The 19,872-nt window shown below is 37.9% G+C and overlaps 1 protein-coding gene across 4 annotated transcripts in view; it reads right to left on the reverse strand.

Annotated features, from left to right (window-relative positions):
• PRXL2A (peroxiredoxin like 2A) overlaps positions 1-19,872 on the reverse strand; it is a 53,640-nt gene that overhangs the window by 7,669 nt on the left and 26,099 nt on the right. For all 4 annotated transcript variants that reach the window (XM_051981979.1, XM_051981977.1, XM_051981980.1 and 1 more), the window contains exons 2-5: positions 16,120-16,296; positions 15,833-15,927; positions 7,026-7,166; positions 5,295-5,459 (exon numbers count right to left, since the gene is read on the reverse strand). In XM_051981979.1, the coding sequence (XP_051837939.1) occupies positions 5,295-5,459; positions 7,026-7,166; positions 15,833-15,927; positions 16,120-16,294 (576 nt within the window). In that variant the 5' untranslated portion in view covers positions 16,295-16,296. The remainder of the gene's footprint in view (positions 1-5,294; positions 5,460-7,025; positions 7,167-15,832; positions 15,928-16,119; positions 16,297-19,872) is intronic.

Below are 19,872 nucleotides of genomic sequence, written 5' to 3' on the forward strand. Positions count from 1 at the left end.
TGCTCTCTCCTTAAGATCACTTTGTCTAAATTTTCTATTTACTTGTCAGAGTACACTTTATGTCCCCTGGTGGAATTAAGTCCCTTCAAAGGTAGGGGTAATTTCATTCTAGCTCTTTGCATTTTCATCTCCTAGCAAAGCTCCTTCCACATAATAAGTGTTTAATGAAGCTTTGCCATGCTGGATTGAAGACTAAGGAGGCTCTGAGGAAGTCAAGTAAGAAAAACAACAGTAAAGGTTAAAATTAAGTTAGCATTTTCAGCGGGCAGGCTTTGGGTTCCTAGTTAATTATCGATCCTGGAATTTCTGATTGAGAGTGATACTAATTTAGAGGAAGGATAGCTACTCCTTGGGCAAAACTGCACTAGCCATGGAAATAAAAGCCAAAACTGAATTTGAAAGATCTGAGAAAAGCAAGATAGTCAGGAAGAGAAGGTTTAATTCTCTTAAGGTTTAATTCATGGAATCTTAAGTCTTGATTTCCACAGGGGATTTTAAGGAAAGATAATGCCAGAAACTGGAGTGTGGGGGGCAGAATATAAATGGACACTAGAAGGTCCATCAAGTGTGGACTTTGGGGCTCTGAGATGTTTAATATAGCTTTAAAATAAGTCACAAAATAATTGACAAGCAGCATAGTGTAATGCTAATAAATTTATAAATGCTTTATCATTCATTCATCAATTTGTTTGCTACCATTGTGATTGGTCTACAGGCTTTTCTTCTAAAAAATAAGGGAGGGGGCAGAGAAACCAGGTTTGCATACCCATGATCTCTGCTCCTAGGGAGGCAGATGTTGGGAGAATCACTTGAGTTAATGGTTCTGAATTGCAATAAGGTTAAAGCCAATGGATCTGAGCCCCCAGAAGTGGGGGAATTCAGGGGGATGGAAAATGCCAAGCTCTCTAAGGAGAGATGAATTTGCACAGATTGGAAATGAAGTTCAAAGCTTTCCTACCAGTCTATTGGTACTTTCAGCCTAGGTGAGATAGGGAAACAGCCTCCAACTAACCAACCGAATAAACAGGTTGGATTAGACTGTTTTTTCAGACTGTAAAATCCATACATATCTCTGTTTCCTGTTTGTACAATGGAGATGATATTTTTAATACTTATCAGAAAAGACAATTATGAGAAAATCACTTTGTAAATTATAAAACATGTACTTTATTACTACTAATGCTTCCTCCTCTTCCTCCTCCTCCTCCTTCTTCTTTTCCTTATCCTTTCTCCTACTACTATTTACAATGACTCCTGCTGTTGCAGCTACTACTACTACCACCACCACTACTAATTTTGCTCTTGTTTTTCAGTCCTGTTCTTTTCTTTGTGGCCCCATATGGGATTTTCTTGGCAAAGACACTGCAGTGGTTTGCAATCAGCTCATTTTACAAAGAAAACTGGGACAAACAGGGTAAAATGACTTGCCCAGGGTCATACAACTACTAAGCATCTGAAGTTCAGGAAGATGAGCCTCCCTCCCTCCAGGGCCAGTACTCCAACCACCAAGCCTACAAGCATACAAGTCTTGAAAACATATACATTCAAGTAATTGCTGCTGCTGGTGCTACAACTACTAACTACTACTACTGCTACTACTACTGACTACTGCTACTATTAACTACTGGTACTACTACTAGTGACTGCCACTGCTACTACTAATTACTGCTGCTAGTGCTGTAATACTAACTAATACTACTGCTCCTATTACTACTATAAACTATTGCTGCTGCTATTAACTACTACTACTACTACTGCTTCTATTACTACTACTAACTACTGCTGCTATTAACTACTGGTACTACTACTAGTGACTGCCACTGCTACTACTAATTACTGCTGCTAGTGCTGCAATACTAACTAATACTACTGCTCCTATTACTACTATAAACTATTGCTGCTGCTATTAACTACTGGTACTACTACTAGTGACTGCCATTGCTATTACACTACTAATTACTGCTGCTAGTGCTGCAATACTAATACTACTGCTATTACTACTATAAACTATTGCTGCTGCTATTAACTACTCCTACTAACTACTGCTACTACTATTACTAATTTTGTCACTGCTACAACTAACTACTGCTGCTATTAACTACTGGTACTACTACTAGTGATTGCCACTGCTACTACTAATTACTGCTGGTAGTGCTGCAACTACTAATACTACTATTGTTATTAGTACTGTAAATAGTTTACAGTACTACTGTACTATACTGTACTGTGTAGCTACTACTAACTACTGTCACTACTACTACTACCACTGCTACTACTACTACTCCTACTAACTATTGCTGCTATTACTACTATAAACTATTGCTGCTGCTATTAACTACTACTACTACTAATTATGTCACTGCTACTAACTACTGCTGCTACTACTACTACTATTAATTTTGTCACTGCTACAACTAACTACTGCTGCTATTAACTACTGGTACTACTACTAGTGACTGCCACTGCTACTACTAATTACTGCTGGTAGTGCTGCAACTACTAACTAATACTACTGTTGTTATTAGTACTGTAAATAGTTTACAGTACTACTGTACTATACTGTACTGTGTAGTTACCACTAACTACTGTCACTACTACTACTACTACTACTAACTACTGCTGCTACTATTACTATTACTGTCACTGCTATTACTAACTACTGCTGCCACTATTAATTATTGTCTCTACTAATCTACTGCTGCTACTACTAATTACTGTCATTACTGCTAACTACTGTTGCTAATACTACTAATCACTGTCACCACCACTACTAACTACTACAGCTACTATTACTAATTACTGTCACTGCTACTACTAACTACTGTCACTACTACTACTAATTACTGCTGCTACTACTAATTATTGTCTCTATTACTACTAGTAATTACTGCTGCTACTACTAACTACTGCTGCTGCTACTAATTATTGTCACTACTACTAACTACTGCTGTTGCTACTACTAACTACTGCTGCTACTACTACTACTTACTACTGTCACTACTACTACTAACTACTGCTGCTAATTTTTGTCACTACTATTAACTACTGCTGCTGCTACTACTAACTACTGCTGCTACTATTACTAATTATGTCACTGCTACTACTTTCTACTGCTACTACTACTAATTATTGTCACTACTACTACTAACTATTGCTGCTACTACTAATTATTGTCACTACTACTACTAACTACTGCTGCTACTACTAATTATTGTCACTACTACTACTAACCACTGCTGATACTACTAATTATTGTCACTACTACTACTAACTACTGCTGCTACTACTAATTATTGTCACTACTACTACTAACCACTGCTGATACTACTATTAATTACTGTCACTGCTACTAGTAACTACTGCTGCTACTACTAATTATGTCGCTACTACTACTAATTACTGTCACTGCTAGTACTATCACTATAATTAACGTAGAGATAGTCAAACTTAAAACTACCTCAGAAGAAATAAAAGAAAGTTAGGAACAAACTTGATCTTTCCTAAGATCACTCTTTAAGGAAGATAAAGGCATCATCTAGCCCAAGGGAAATTTATTGTTTTGTTTCTAAAGTTTAAGACTTTCAGTGGCTGAAAAAGCTTCTTTTGCAGGGGATATGGAATGGGTGAAATAGGATGTAAAGTCCTGGGTTCAAGTTTCATCTTTGCTGCTTCTGTTCTCTGTGATCATATTAGTCACATTTCCTCACCTGTAAGGGGGGGGAGGTGATAGCTAGGTGGCACAGTGAATGGAACACTAGGCTTGAAATCAAGAAGATTCTTTTCCTGAATTCAAATTCAGCCTTAGACATTGTCTAGTTGTGTGACCCGAGGCAAGTCACTTAACCCCATTTGCCTCAGTTTCCTTGTCTGTAAAATGAGCTGGAGAAGGAAATGGTAAACTATTCCAGTATCTTGGACAAGAAAATCCCAAATGAGGTCACAAAGAATTGGACACAACTGAAATGACTGAACATATACATGTTAATATTTATCCTACCAATCTCTCAGCATTGTTGGGAAGCTCAAAAAGGGATGCATTTAGAGCAAGTGCCCCTGTGGGGTTTTCCTCTCTCCCTACAACATAAGCAGTTGCCATTCTGGTTAGAGGACCAACTCATCCATATATCATTTATTGCTGGGTTGAGTCCCCTGATTGGCTATTGAGTTAGAACTATATGGTTACACTAAATGAGTCTCTGACCTCTCACTTTCTCTCTTCCTTCTGACTTCAGAACATAATATCTAGGCTGTCTGCAGAATCCCTTCCTCCATCTCCCAACCTAGACACAAGCCATAAGTGAGCTGGTGCCTCAAATGGGGAATATTTCCCTTTTTGTGTCTTCTTAATTTTGGTTCAGGGCCTTGTAAGAATCCAAAAAAGGCTTGCAATGGCAAGGAAAGTACCTCCTCCCAACTAGGTGATAGCACTGGCATCCCCTGGAACTGCTGTGACTGATGGCAAGGGAAGATGGTTGCACTGGGCAGACTGACCGCTGCTAGGAGTGACAGAAGCAGGCAGGTGCCAGGAGAAGAGATGGCATTAGAGAGAAGCCAATAGAAAGATCAAGGCTGGCTATCTGAGCGGACAATGCCCGGGGCAGAAATGAAATGTGAAATGGCAAATTAGCAGAACTGCCAAACTGTATTAAATCTTATTGAGACTTATTATCAGCCTCCAACCTGGCTGTAAGATGAACTTGAAAATCCTGTGTTATTGCTGAATTGATGTATTCATGCTGTGATCCTCTTAAGCTTAAAATTCATTGCTCTGTGGAGGAAGGAGCTAACCTGTCCTCTACTTGATTCATATTTGTTCAATGCATACCTTTTAAAATGATTCATCTTTTGAAGAAAATCCTAGATTAGACTAGAACCCAAAATAGAATTGCTCTTGCAGTAACTGGGGAGGGGATGATGAGGTAATTAACATGAGACTGGGGAGCCCACTCTCCTTCTGAGAAGTCTGGCTTTCCATTAGAACCAACTAGATAAACAGAGATGGCAGGTGAAGGACAGGGTCTCTATCCTGTGGCCTCCATCAAAATAGTACCTTTATTCTTTAAGGTAGATATGTCAAGTTCTTTGTGAACCACTGAGTGTCCTGTGGATAATGAGGAGGCTGGATAAAAGGGGAGCATTCCTGCCTTGTTTCTCCCAAATAGTGGGATGGTAGATGTGACTTTTAAACTCAGGGAAAATGGGATATAGGACAAAAGGGAGCAGTCAGGGGCATTCTCAAGGAAAATGAACACAACAACATGTAAATACAGATACACACAAACATAATATTCTACCTGCTTTCCTGGCCCAATCACATAAACACCTCCAAGGATGAACCCTTCTCCTTCCAGATTACCAGAGAAGCCCTTATTCCTGGCCCGAAAAAAGTTTTGCCAAACACCCAGACGAATGAATCCCATAAACATCATCTTCCGCTTCTGGGGACCATAAAATTTTTTCTGCAGAAAAGAGACAGATGCCAAATTATTGATGTTTATATTTTTGTTCCTTTTACTCTCTCCCTAGTCTGCCCTCACCTCCTTAGAGGATGAAAGCTGTCGGAAGAAGTATTTAGTTCCTACAGGGGAAAACATCATATTTATTTGCTGGCACATAGGAAAGTTCTGTGTGTGTAATAACGTCCCAATACAATACAATTATACAATATAAAATCCCAAGAATTAAGCTGAGTTCTCTCATTAAAATAATTGGGTCTACAAATAAAGGCCTAATGAGAATGTACACATATCTCTGAACCCACATGCTAGCTAAATTTTTATACTTGAACCTTTTAAATTTGTGTGATACTGTGTGTGTGTTTGAGAGAGAGAGAGTTGGAACCCCTCCATAGACTGGACTCACAACCTCTCTATGACTTCATAAACTATTTTTGAGAGATTCTGTGGTTAAAAAATTAATCTCCCACGTGATACAATAGAAAGATCACTGGTTTGCAGAGTGAGGACCTAAGTTTAAATCCACACTTATACTTACTAGCTGTGTGGCTCTGGAAAAATCACTCACCCTCTGTCTGCCTTAGTTTCCTCAAAATGGGAATAATAATGCTACCTACCCTCAAGAGTTACTAGGATGATCAAATGGGATAATAATTATAATGCACTTAGCACAGTGCCTGGCATCTGGTAACCACTATATAAATGTTAATTTTTATGATTATGAATATTATTATATCTATACAATGAATAACTACAGGAATTTAGTGAAGGGAAAAACACCAATAGCCTAAAATATTCTTGTTACTAGCTGGGTAGTAGCAACCTTCTAGTTTTTGCTGTAATCAATTAGGTATAATAAGAGGTGGGGAAAAATTGCTTCATCTGTAAATTGGGGATAATAGCAGCACCTATATCCCAGGGTTGTTGAGAGAATCAATGAGATAATATTTATAAAGCACTGAGCACAATGTTTGGTACCTAGTAAATGCTATATGAATGTTAGGGACCATCATCATCATCATCATCATTCTCCTTATCATTTATCATTAACGTGGCCATGAGCAGGTCATCACAGGTGGTAAAAAAAATAAGAAGAATGGGCCACTTCCACATTATCTCTAAGTCCACTTCCTTGTGAACATTTGTTGAATTCCAGCATAGCATGAATTAGCCCTACTTGGCTTTAGCAATACATCAAACTCACAGAACTCCATTTCAAGAAGCATTTAAACAATAAGCAAAAAGAAAGCTCCTATAATCCCTTAATTATGTTATCCAAGGTGCATGAAAAAGATAATTGTGTGAGAATAAGGCAAGCAGGAAGCCAATAGGGCTTTCAAAGGAACTCAATACAAAATAGAGAGAAATCCAAGGCTGATTTTAACTAACTGAAGTATACTGTTGTTCAAGTAATTTATTGCCATAAGGCCGACTTCAGGCCAAGTCCATCAAACCTTGGCAGTTCAGTGTTCAAATTACCCCCAGAAATTCAACCAAGCAAAAAGCCAACTCTAATTTGGCACTGTGAAAAAACACACAGCATTGGAATAAGTTTTGCAACAGATGTACCCTTTCATCCAGAAAGATCTTTCCTTTGAAATATGGCTGGAAATCCTCCACTTCTGACCCGACCTTCTCTTTCACTACAGCATAGAGTGGGATGCCCAACTGATCTAGCTGTGGCTTGAGAGCAGAGAGTTCGGCTGCCTCCTAAAAGAAAGAGACAGATTAGTAGTTACACACATATACACACAATCTTCTTCCTCATGGAGAAAAGGGTTTGCTATATCATCTTAATTTTTCAAAGAAAGCATAAAAAACACCCTGCTCCATCCCAACATCTGTCATCTCCTGAGGGAGATCAGGGCTCGAAGTGCCAAATGTCACTGGGACTGAGAGAAGGACAAAAACAGTTTGCTTTTTGTTTTTAATTGCCAAACAACAACTCATTTATATTTTATAACATTATTCAGTTAACAATGACCAACAAACAAAAAACTTGTTTTTGCTCAGTGACCCTGTCTGATTTAGATGCTTCGAGACAGCACATAGAATATTGTGTTATACTAACAGGCAAAGGCCTTTGTGGTACAAAGGGGAAAGGGATACTTACAGTATTGCAGGAGACTTCACCATGGACAAAGGTATTTCACCATAAACAAAGACCCTATAACCAAAAGCCTTCCCTAATAATTGGGCTCCAATTATATCTTCACCTAACTGGGAAGTCAACATTGTGTTCTGAAGTCTTGATTTTGGAGTAAGGAAAACCTAAGTTTAAATCCAATCCACGATGCCTATTAACTATGTGTTATTGGATAAGTCATTTAAACTTTGAGAGAATGATTCTTTCATTTATCAAGCATCAAGCACTCAGGAAGTACTAGACACTATGCTAAGTTCTTGGGAAACAAACACAAAAATGAAAGATAGTCTATTAGGAGAAGCTTCTGTTGTCTCGTCTCAAAAATATTCTCTGAAGAGAATTGTGAAGTTCAAATAAGATAGAGCAAACTTTAAAGTCCCATATAAAAGTGAATTGCTATAATTTTCATTCCCATGTTATATTCAATGAAATTTCAATAGAAACAGTCCGGGTTCACATACTACTGCCATTCTTTTGTCTTTTAAAATTCGGTAGGTGATTGGATAGATGGAAGTAATAATTGCTTTTTATAACTTCTATATTATTTTATACAGAGCCAATGTCTTTCACTCGAAAGGTAATTCTATCACCACCAGGTCACACTACCTTTGATATATACTGGCTGTGGGGTCCTGACCAAGTCACTTAACTAACTCTTGAGTATCCTAGGCAACTCTTTAGATTTTAAGTTCTAATGAGAAGCCTGAGCTGCATTGGTAGAAGAGGCCTTTTCATCTTATGAGTTTCCCAAATCAATGAAATGACACATCCATACTTCCATTGTCATTAGCATCCTCATCCTTTTTTCTTCCTCATCATCGTCTCTAGTTAAAACACACTCCAGCCAGATTAGTCCCTAATTGTCCTTTAAATGTCCCTTGCAAAAAGTCCCACCATGCTGCTTCTCTTCACATGGAATGCCTTTCCCCTCTTCCTTTCTTCTCAACCTCAACCCTAGCTATTTTTCAGCACCCAGCAAAAATTCTCACTTCTACACTTAGTCTTCTTTGATAATTTGTCCACAGGGGTTGAATTCAATACAACAAACATTTACCAGATCTCTCTGACCTTTGAGATCATTGTGCAAAACACTCATTTGACAATTTATGCTTTGCGATATCTCCAGTTTTATAATGTTATTTATTATTATGCTACTTTAAAATCTTGTACAAGTATGTCTTATCTTCTTAGCTAGCTGTTGAGCAATGTAAGAGCAGTTAGGCAGCACTGGGCTCATTTTCCTGAATTCAAATCTAATCGCAGACACTAGTTGTGTGACCCAAGCTAGCTCACTCTGCTTGCCTCCGTCTCCTTACCTTTAAAAGGAGCTGGAGAAGGAACTAAATAGCAAACCACTCTAGTATCTTTGCAAAGAAAACTTCAGGGACCTGTGTCAGCTGCTTATCAATCAATCAGTCTACACAAAGGCAAGAGAGGATAGTAAATATACTAGATGATAGTCAGGATCCAAAAACATCTAGATAGCCTAGAGCTTTGGAATGAATCAAATAGATGGACTGCCTTTGTAGGTAATGAGCTCCCCATCATTAGAAGTCTTCAAGGAAAGGCTGGATGATCACTTAATAGAGGGGACTAATCAATCAGGGAAGATTAGAGTGCCTCTAAGATCCTTTCTAATTCAGGCTTGGTGAATCTCTAGATATCTTTTTTACAACCTTCTAGTATATTGCAGAACTATATACACAGTAAGAATTCAGTAATTATTTGCTGAATAAATGAATTTCTATTAAAATAGGAGAAAAGTTTCATATTTGGAGAGAGGGGGCTCATCTATTATAAGTCATGACATATGCAAATACATGTCATGCAAATGCAAATCTGTTAGGCAAGCAAGTACAATGCTAAAGCTTTTCCTCTAGAAAGAAAAATTGCCAAGTATTGGTCCACAGGCCAGTTCATGATCAGGACTCATGCCACAAAGATTGGACAGCTCAGCAGGAACATCCTTTTCTCTTGACAGAGAAGCAAGGAATGAGGTGTGAAACAAGGCATATGCTATCAATATGCCCATTTGTTGTGCTTAACTGTATTTCCTTGTTTACAGGGAGAATTCTGTTGCTGTGGGGGCAGGATTAGGGAAATGATAACAATATGGATAAAGTTACTGTAATGAAGACAGAGTGAGTTTGACAGGAGTGTTTGAAATGTATCAACTCTACTTCAGTAGGAGTTATGTTTGTTCATTTTTTTAAACTTACTTTCTAAGTCAAATGCAAAAAGAAAACTTAAATGGGAATACCATTTCCTTGAACACATTTATCAATAACTTGATTAAACACCAGATAAAAAGGACACACACATACCCACAAAGGTCTCATGGTGCTTGGTACATAATGGACTTTATCAATTCATTATTTCCTCCCTTCCTCTTTTTCTTATTGAAGTCTTGCCTAACAAGCTAAAAGGTTTCTCTCATTTAAAGAAATCTCTCTTTTATTATAAACTACATAAACTAATATTACATAAATTTTTCCTATGATTCGAGGGTGAAGAGCTCCCCCAGAATCTCCATTTACGGAAGGTTTCCTGGGCAACCATCTCTTCATTTTTCACAGAATTCCATCATTCTCCTTTTTTTTCAACTTACTTTTATGTAGTCTTCCTATTAAACTGTAAGCACCTCAAGAGCAGGAACTGCTTTTCTTTTTGAGTATATTTATAGTTATCCTTTTCACATGTGGGATAGGAAGAGATTAGGGTTAATACCCCCACCTCCTTCATGATCTTGAAAATTCACATACAAATTTTTGGCCATCCCTTCAAACCAGAGAAGAAGTCTGAATTTCTTTTTTCTTTTATAGGGAGCTTACAGTATCTTATTGCAAAATGTGGGTTAAGTATTGGTCATAAGCTTTGTGTTGTTTGCTGCCCTTTGCAGGACATCTATGGCTTTCGCAAAGCTCCCCCCAAATTTCCATTTAATTTTTTCTGCTGACCCATAATACATCAAAATGATAATGAAGAAAGTTGTGATATGGAAAGGATAATTATATATTCCTACTGCTTAGCGCCATTCCTGACACATAGTAAATGCTTAACAAATGTTTGTTGACTTGTTTATTACTCTGGGTTCCTTTATTAATTAATTTAACTAAATAAAACTTTTATATATACAAACACATATCCTCTTCACTCAAACTTCTAGAAAACAAAAGTTTCTATAATATATCACCATTTAATTACTGTTGGAAGCTCTTTTCCTACTTTTTAGGTCACTGTACTTTGACAATGGAAGAAATTAAGTCAGCAAAAGCTTCTAAAATGCCATTGCTATTGAAAGGCAACACCCAACAAATGTAAATGAAAGTTCCTCCCCTGGTATAATCAGAGGTTCCCTGTGTCTTGCCAAGAGAGCCCAGCCCAGCCTACCTAGGATGGGTAGGGAGGGGACTCAAGCAAGACTGAAAAAGCCATGAAGGCAATCCCTTTAGGTTAGGGAGTGGGCAAACAAAAATATGAATGTCTTTTTTTACTATTACTAATTAGGACACAAAATGTGCCAAACTGGAAATGACTCAAGATTGCTAATAATTAGAGCTACTCAAAGGGGTATGGGCTGCCTTGTATGATAGTGAGTTCCCAATCATTTAGATACTCAAATAAAGACTTGTTTGAGTATGCTTTAGAGAAGATGTTTGGAGCATCTGGCCTCTGAGCTCCTTTCCAACTCTTATAATCAATCAATAAGCATACACACACACATACACACACACACACATACACACACACACACACACACACACACATCATATATATATATATATATCTTTACTATGGGTCAGGCTCTGTATTAAGAGCTATGGATCCAAACACAATAAGTGAAACAATCCTTGATCATAAGAAATTTGAGTTCTAATGGGAAAATGTTAAAACCATGTAGAATTATACATAAAATAAATACAAAGTAGTTAAATATAAGATAGTTTGGGAGGAAGGACATTAGCAGCTGAGGGGATGAAAAAGAGAATTCATGTGTAATGTGAACTGAACTTCGTCCTGAAGGAACAAAAGGATTCTGTAAGGTAGAGATGGGGAGAAAAAATGCATTTCAGGCTCAAGAGCAGCCAGTATAAAGCACAAAGACCAAAGACAGTATCTGAGGGAAAAGAAAGAATACTAGTGTGACTGGATCATAAAGTGCTGGACAGGCAGTGATACACATTGAGGCTAGACAGATAGGTGGGAAGATGGGGGCAGAATCAAGATGGCAGAATGAGAACTATTTTTGCTTACCTCCACAATTACCTAGAATTTTGATAGACTAAATTTTAAGGAAGCCAAGAAGCCACAATGAATCATTTTTTCAGTCTGAGACAGCTCAGGAAGACAGACCTAGAAAGGTTTATAACAGAGCAGGGACTGACCAGGGATGGGTTCAATGCCAGAGAAGGGAACATTTTAGTATCCAAGCATGGAATAACCAGAGCAGAACAAAATCAAAGGGGAGCCAGTAGTTCAGTAGTCCCGAATCTACAAAATTTCCCAGAGAACTGTGACTGAGTCCAGCAATAGTTTTACTGAAACTTAACCACACACAAATTCACAAGTCCACACCAGGCCCAGAAACTTGCAGAACTCAGGCCAGGAAGGCAGTGAAATACCTCTCCCTGTATACACTACTTGGGGAGTACTGAAAACTTCCAGGCCCTCAGATTGATATGGAAAAGCAGCAGGAGGACATGAGTGTAGAAACTCAGGACATATATCACTCTCAGAAGTGTGTGGAGCACAGCACTAACATAAAATCTAAAGCAAGAAGTATGCTGGACAAATGAAGAATGAAGAACCTGTTGATAGGCAGTTACTGTGGTGACAGGGAAGCTCACGATGCAAACACAGAAGAAAATAAAGTTTTAAAAATATTTACAAGTAAAGTCTCAAGTTAAAATGAAGAATGGAAACAAGCCCAATAAGAATTTCTACAGTTAAAAAAAGGGTTTACAATCCAAATAAGAGTGATACTGGAAAAATGAGAAAAGAAATGAGAGCTATACAAGAAACCGATGAAAAAAGATTTAACAGCTTGGTTTAAAAAAAAAAAAAGGCACAAAATCTCCTTGAAAGTAAGAATTGGCCAAAACAGAAGCAAATGAACCCACAATATATCAAGAAATAACAAAAACAAATTCAACAGATGGAAAAATAGAAAGAAATGTGAAATATCTCATAAAAAGATAGGTTGGAGCTAGATTAGGAAATGATTTTAAAAGCTAAACAGAGCTTTTTGTATTGATTGTAGAGACAAGTGGAGTTTATTAAGTAGAGGATGTGTGCTTAAGGAAAATTACTTTGGTAACATTGTGGAGGATAGACTGAATTAGAGAGAGACTTGAGGAGAATTTAACTGGATTTTTGACAGGGATTGGGAAACAATTGGGTTTAAGGCATTTATCCAGGATCACACAGCTATTATGTTTCTGAGGATATATTTGAGCCTGGGTTCTCCCAAATTCAGGACCAGTGCTTCTATCCATCATACTCTGAATTTTGTGCTTTTGATTCAGGATGACTCAGGTGTGAGATTTCCGTGGTAGAAGCTATAAGAATAGCAGCACTTCTCCCTTCCTCCTCCCTCCCCAAATCAGTCTCCACCTCACAGGTCACAGATCTAAGGACCCCCGAGATCATCAAGCCCCATCCTCCCATTTTAGAGTTGAGGAAAGTCTCAGAGAGTCTCAGTGACTTAAATCTCCAAGGAGCTTCCTGCTCTTCCCCTAATGAATGGGTGCTCATTTCAGACAGCACCTTGTACCTCATGGATATTTAACCAGTGTTTGCTGAATCTGGCCAGGCTGGCAGTGTTAGGAGAGTGGACCTGTGAGAACCCTGGAGAAGACGGGTATCTTTTTGCACGGGAAGATTTCCCTCATAGTTCACATCAGAGAGATGGCTGGAGGGGGAGGAGATGACCGTGGCTCGAGGGATATCAGCACAGTAAGAAATGCTCACATATGTAGCCAGGTGGGTGGCTGTGCAGCCCGCCCCAATCCAGAGGTCAGCTAAGTAGAAGAATCATGGTTGGGGTAAGTTGTACACATTGTGAAAGCATATATTTTGCATTTATTCATATGCATACAGGTTGATTCTGTTAGCTAAGTGGCACAGTGCATTCAATGTCAGCCCTGAAGTCTGAAAGACTCATCCTCCTGGGTTCAAATCCGGCCACAGACACTTCCAAGCTGTGTGACTGGGCAAGTCACTTAATCCTGTATGACTTAGTTTCCTCATTTGTAAAATGAGCTGTAACATCTGCCATGAAAATCCCAAACAGGGTCACAGAAAGTCAGACATAATAACTAAAACGACATAAGTTGTCTACTCTATAGCAGCAGCAAGGGGATGGTTTTCTTTTTTTTTGGTCTTTGTACTTTTAACATAGTCTATCCTTTCAATAGTTTAGAAGCTCATAGTATCATAAATTTAGATCTGGAAGGGAATTTAGAGACTATTGAGTCTAACCCCTTTTATACAGAAAGAAACTAAGTCACATAAAATTTAAATGACATGCCCAAGGTCATAATGCTAGTAAAATTTCTGAGATAGAATTTGCATTAGGTCTTTGAGGATCCAAATTCTCTATCCTTATTCACTATATTGAACTTTTCTTATAAAGGTTAGAGTTGAATTGATTAATAGAATGGCAATTAAAGAGGGAATTAAAGAGGGATTAGTTTTCATTTTTTAAAAATAAATAGTATTTTTTTAAACAATTATGTCTAGTTTTCAACATTCACTTTTTATAAAATTCAGTTCCAAAATTTTCTTCCTCCTTCCTCCCCAAGATGGAAGCAATCTGATATAGATTACACATGTCCTGTCTCCATATCCTGCCAGTCATAGCCCTGTTAAGTCAGGGAACTCCAAAGGGCTGTTCCTTTCATGTCCCTTACAAAGCACTGCAGAGATAGATTCCTATTTGCAAAAATAAAAGGAACAGTAATCTATTGACCCTGACTGTCTTGTTAAGGATTATGCTCTTTTAAGACATGGGGTTCTGAACATCAACTCCTCCTTGTTCCTAAGAAACTGCACTGACCACTTACTAAATTCCAGTTCTCAACAAATGTGGGGAAAATACTATGGAACATCATTGATGATGATGCCTTGAGGAAAGAATTCAGAGTCACCACATTCATACCAATCAACAAGTATTGATCATTGCCCATCACTGCACTGATAGTCTGTAGAAAGAAATAAAGCAGATTAACTGTCCAAGAAGATTATGAGAATCCTGAGGGCCAAGACCACACTTACTAATTGTGTAACTCTGGGCAAATCACTTAATTCCTGTCTGCCTCAGTTTCCTCATTAATAAAATAGACATAATAGCATGTCCATGTCACAGGGTTATTGTGAAGATCAAATATCCTAAGGCATACAAAGTGTTTTACAAATCATGTAATATTCTATACCTGTGATTATTATCACAGGTATTCAAATATATAAATGAGTCTAGTTTGGAAAGATAAGACATTTGCTCTGAATAACTAATGAAAGTATGAAAGTAGGATAAAATGCAAAAATCCAATGCTATAATGTTATAGCTAGGTGGCTCAGGACATAGAGAGCTAGGTCTGGAGCCATGAAGACCTGAGTTCAAATCTGAATTCAGACATTTACTAGATGTGTGATCTTGGGCAGCCACTTATTCCTGTTTGTCTCAGTTTCCTCTCCTATACCTTTGCCAAAAAATCCCAAATGAGACCATGAAGAGTCAGACATGACTGAAATGATTTAATAACCACAATACAACTGTAATGATGATCAAGTGAAAGACTTGGCTATTCTGATCAATACAATAATCTGAGATAATTCCAAAGGACTAGTGATGAAAAAATGCTATCCATTTCCAGACAGAACTGATGAACTTTGAGTGCAAACTGAAATATAATTTTCTATTTCTTTAACTTTTTTGTTTTTTAAAGAATATGGGGAACATGAAAATATTTTTGCATAATTTCATATATATAATTGGTACTAATCACTGGGTGGAGGAAGAGTGAGGAGAGGGAGAAAATCTGGAATTCAAAATATAAAAGAATGCCAAAAATAAATAAGCAAACAAACAAATAAATAAATAAATAATGGAGGGGAAAAATAAAACAAAACAAACCACCACAGTGCTACAAACAACAGTTGGGGTACAAAGGTCTCTCACATATTATAGCTTTTCCCCCTAAATGAAAGCCCCAAATGCAAAACTACATACCTCTCGACACAAAAAACAGCCTGGTCTTCGTACTGCCATGATCACTGCCCCATTGTCTGCCCACAGTTCTCGGGCTTTGAAAGTTTTTGGGGATTCTGGAAGGGAAATAAAGGTTTTCAGTGTTTTTCAACTGATATTTCACCCCTCAGTTTTGAGGCTTCAAAAGGCACCCCCCCCACCAAAAAAAAAAAAAGGCCCCAAAGCTCACAAAACCAAGAACAGTAGGTCCCTGGCCAGAATATTCTGAATTATCAGGAATAGTGTTGAGCTCCAAGCCCAGTACTCACCATTATCCAGAGTTTTCAGCTCTATCTCTTCCAAAAATTCTAGGGTAGCTGCTATTGATTTGGTGAGAAACAGGTCAGTGTTGGCCAGGATCAAGCTTAAAGCAGCTGCGCCCAGGGCTCCAGCTCCGAGAGACCACATCCCCAAGGAGAAGAAATTCAGATCCAAGAAAGACATTTCTGAAAATCAAAAGCAAGTTTGTTACTCTCCCACTCTAACTGGAGCCAGAGGCTTTGGCAAATATCCAAAAGGAAGCTAATGTCAAGAGTCCTCAGGTGTTTACTAAATGCTTATCTTGGGAAAAACTCTGAAGGAAGCAACAGTGATAAAAGCCAATCCAAGGCAGCTCAGCAGATCCTAGGTCTCAGGCCAGCTCACAAAATAGGCCTGAATCACCAAGGAAGTCCATTTCAGTATTGGGGGTTAGTTCTTACTGTCCTCTAGAGCTTGCAGCTCTCTCTCTCTCTTTTTTTAATTAAAACTTTTTATTTTCAAAAAAATATACATAAAAAATAAAAAAACCAAAAAAAATACATGAATAATTTCCAACATTCACCTTTAAAAAACTTTGTTTTAGGTTTTTTTTCCTCCTTTCCCCCCACCCCTTCCCTTAGATGGCAATGATCCAATATATTGTTAAACATATGCAATTCTTCTATTCATATTTCCACAATCATCATGCTGCACAAAAAAAATCAGATCAAAAAGGAAAAAAATGAGGAAAAAAACCAAAAATACACCAGCTTTCTTTTCAAATAATAGCAATCTTTGTTTATAGAGCACTTTCAAGTCTGCAAAAGACTGTTCCTAAAATAATTCTTTGGGCAGTTAGTTGGAGTGGATAGTGCACCAGCCCTGAAGTCAGGAGGACTTATGTTCAAATCTGACCTCAGATACTTACCACGTCCTGGCTGTATGACCCTGGGCAAATCACTTAATCCCAATTGCCTCAGCAAAAATAATAATAATAATCCTTTGAGATAGGCAGGGTAAATGATCTATCTCCATTAGATGATGGAGCCTCACAACAACTTAGAAGGGTGGGCTTCAGACTTGGCACACAGTAGGTGCTCAATAAATGTTTATCGACTTGTGATATCATTGATATGGAAAACTCTCTGTTTCAACCTTTCCCTCCAAATTTAGCATCTAACACTCCTTCTTCAGGCATCTAAGTGGGTGGGGAGTCAGGAAGCCCTCATTTCAATTCTGTCCTTGAACATTTAATAGTTGTACAACCATGGACAGGTCATTTAACTTCTGTCTGCCTCGGTTTTTTCAACTGTAAAAAATTTTTTAAAATACCACCCACGTTTGTTATGAGGATGAAATGAAAAAATAAATGTAAAGTGGTTAGCATAGTGCTCTGCAAATAGTTAGAGCTTAATATATGTTTATTTCCTACTTTCCTTCCCTCCAGGTTCACACAGCTAATAAATATCACAGGTAGGACTCAGGCCCACGGTTCTTCAAGTTTAGCACTCTTTTTATTGTATACTAAATTGACCCAGGGTAGCAAAAGGGGGAAAAACTCAAGAGTTACTTAAAGGGCAGAACCAAAAGGATTTAATGATTGGCTGGATGTGATGTTGTGAAGGAGCTGAAGATTGCCAAACTATAGTTTCTGAGTCAATACTGGATAATATTCAACCGAGGCTGTTCCAGTCAGCAACACTACAACAATGGTCCAAGGGCTTGCACTACTACCTTAAAAACCAAACTCCAGCCAAAATCACAATGGTTGTTCTGGCTAAATTGGCCATGCCATCCTTGATTGCCCAGACCACAAGGCCCCGAGTCTTCTTCCTCACACTTAAATGATTCCTCTAATTTCCTGATATGAATGTATGGCTCAGATGAAAATACTGCTTAATTGTTGGGTCAAATTCCAACCTTAATGTTTTCCTCAAATCCTCCCCAGAGATATTTGAGGCATGATAGTTTCCAAGTCTGTCTGCAAAGGTCAGTTTAGTCTGACCCTGCAAGAGATTCTTATAAAAATAAAAGAAAAATTAACTTCTAATAGACCTTAGTTTCCTCATCTATAGAACAAAGAACATAGAGATTAGATTAGCTAAGTGGCATCCAACTTAATCAGAAACAGAGGCCATTAAAATGCAAATAAGGGTCCCAGTGGGCTGAAAATTTTAAAATATATTATTTATGTTTTCTTGTATGTTTATTTATTTGGTCACATGTCTTTCAATTACATTTTAATCTAGTTTGGGCCACACTTGTGGGTGTTGTAGGCCACAAGTGGCTCATGATACTTTGTTTTACCTTAGAAAAAGTCTCCAAACTTAGTGTTCCTATGATTCTTTTTTGATTCACCTTTCACCTCTCACTCACTCCTTTCCAGTCTAGTCTTTCTTCATTGGACCTTATGGCTATTAACTATGGAAGGACCCTAGATCTCTGTTCTGGATCTTTTTCTTTTCTTCTATACTCAGTAACTCAGAGAACTCAACTCAAAAAGTTCAATTAGCATTTCTGTGATATGATTCTCACTTTATATATATGTGTGTGTGTGTGTGTGTGTGTGTGTGTGTATACATATACATGTATATGTATATATACATTCACAGAGAAAGAGAGAGAAAGAGTCACCCCTCATTCTTCTACTAGTCCCACATTACTGCCTATTGGACATTCTGCACTGCCTATTTTGTAGACATTTCAACCTCAGTTTATCCCAAGTGACACTCATTATTTTCCTTCACTCTCAGCCCACCGCTACTCTTAAAAAAATTCCTTTACTTTACCATCTTGCTGTCAAGGACACAATAAATTACTCAGTTTATCAAGTCCAGTGTCATCCACCATTTCTCACTCTCACTGACAGCACAGATCCAATTAGTTACCAAATTTCTTAATTTCTTTGTCTTCAAATGTTCCTCAAATATGTCTCCTCTCCATTCAAACAGCCACTGCTTTCGTTCAGGCCTTGATCACTTCTCATCTGAATTATTGCAATGGCCTTCTAATTGGTTTCTCTGCCTCAACTTGTTCCTCACTCCAATCTTTCTTCCAAAAAACTGTCGCAAAGGTAATTTCCTAAAACATGGGTCTGTCCATACCACTCCCCTACTTAATAAGCCACATAAACTCCTTTGCTTGGCATTTAAAGCTCATTACACTGTGATCCTGGCTTATTTTTCTGCCCATTTAACATAGATTTACATCCATGTGGTCTAGAGTTCAGTCATACTGGTCTATGTGCCAGCCTCCCATATAGCCCTTCATCTCCATTGAACTGGCTAATTCCTACATTCTCTTCTCAGTTCTACCTTTCAGTGGCTTCCTTGAAAATTCAGTTCAAGACATTTTCTGCAGACAACTTTCAATGGTTCTACCTGCTGCTAGTCTTTCACCCTCAAGTCAGCTTCTGCTTAATTTTTATGTAATCCATACTTACCTATTTGTGTTTTTATTATCTCTCCAATTAGAATGTAAGCTTTCATCAGTTGGAGAATGGCTGAATAATTATGGTATGAAGATAATGAAGTATTACTGTTCTATAGGAAATGATAAGCAAGCTGATTTCAGAAAAGTCTGAAAAGACTTACATGAACTGATGCTAAGTGAAATGAGCAGAACAAGAGAACCTTGTGCAAAATAAGATTATGTGATGGACCTGGCTCTTTCCAACAATTAGGTGATTCAAGGCAATTCTTGGGATGGAAAGTACCATCCACATCCAAAGAGAGAATTATGGGGACTGAATGTGGATCAAAGTGTTAGTATTTTCACTTTTG

The sequence above is a fragment of the Antechinus flavipes genome, chromosome 2, assembly GCF_016432865.1.
Source record: "Antechinus flavipes isolate AdamAnt ecotype Samford, QLD, Australia chromosome 2, AdamAnt_v2, whole genome shotgun sequence".
Lineage (NCBI taxonomy): Eukaryota > Metazoa > Chordata > Mammalia > Dasyuromorphia > Dasyuridae > Antechinus > Antechinus flavipes.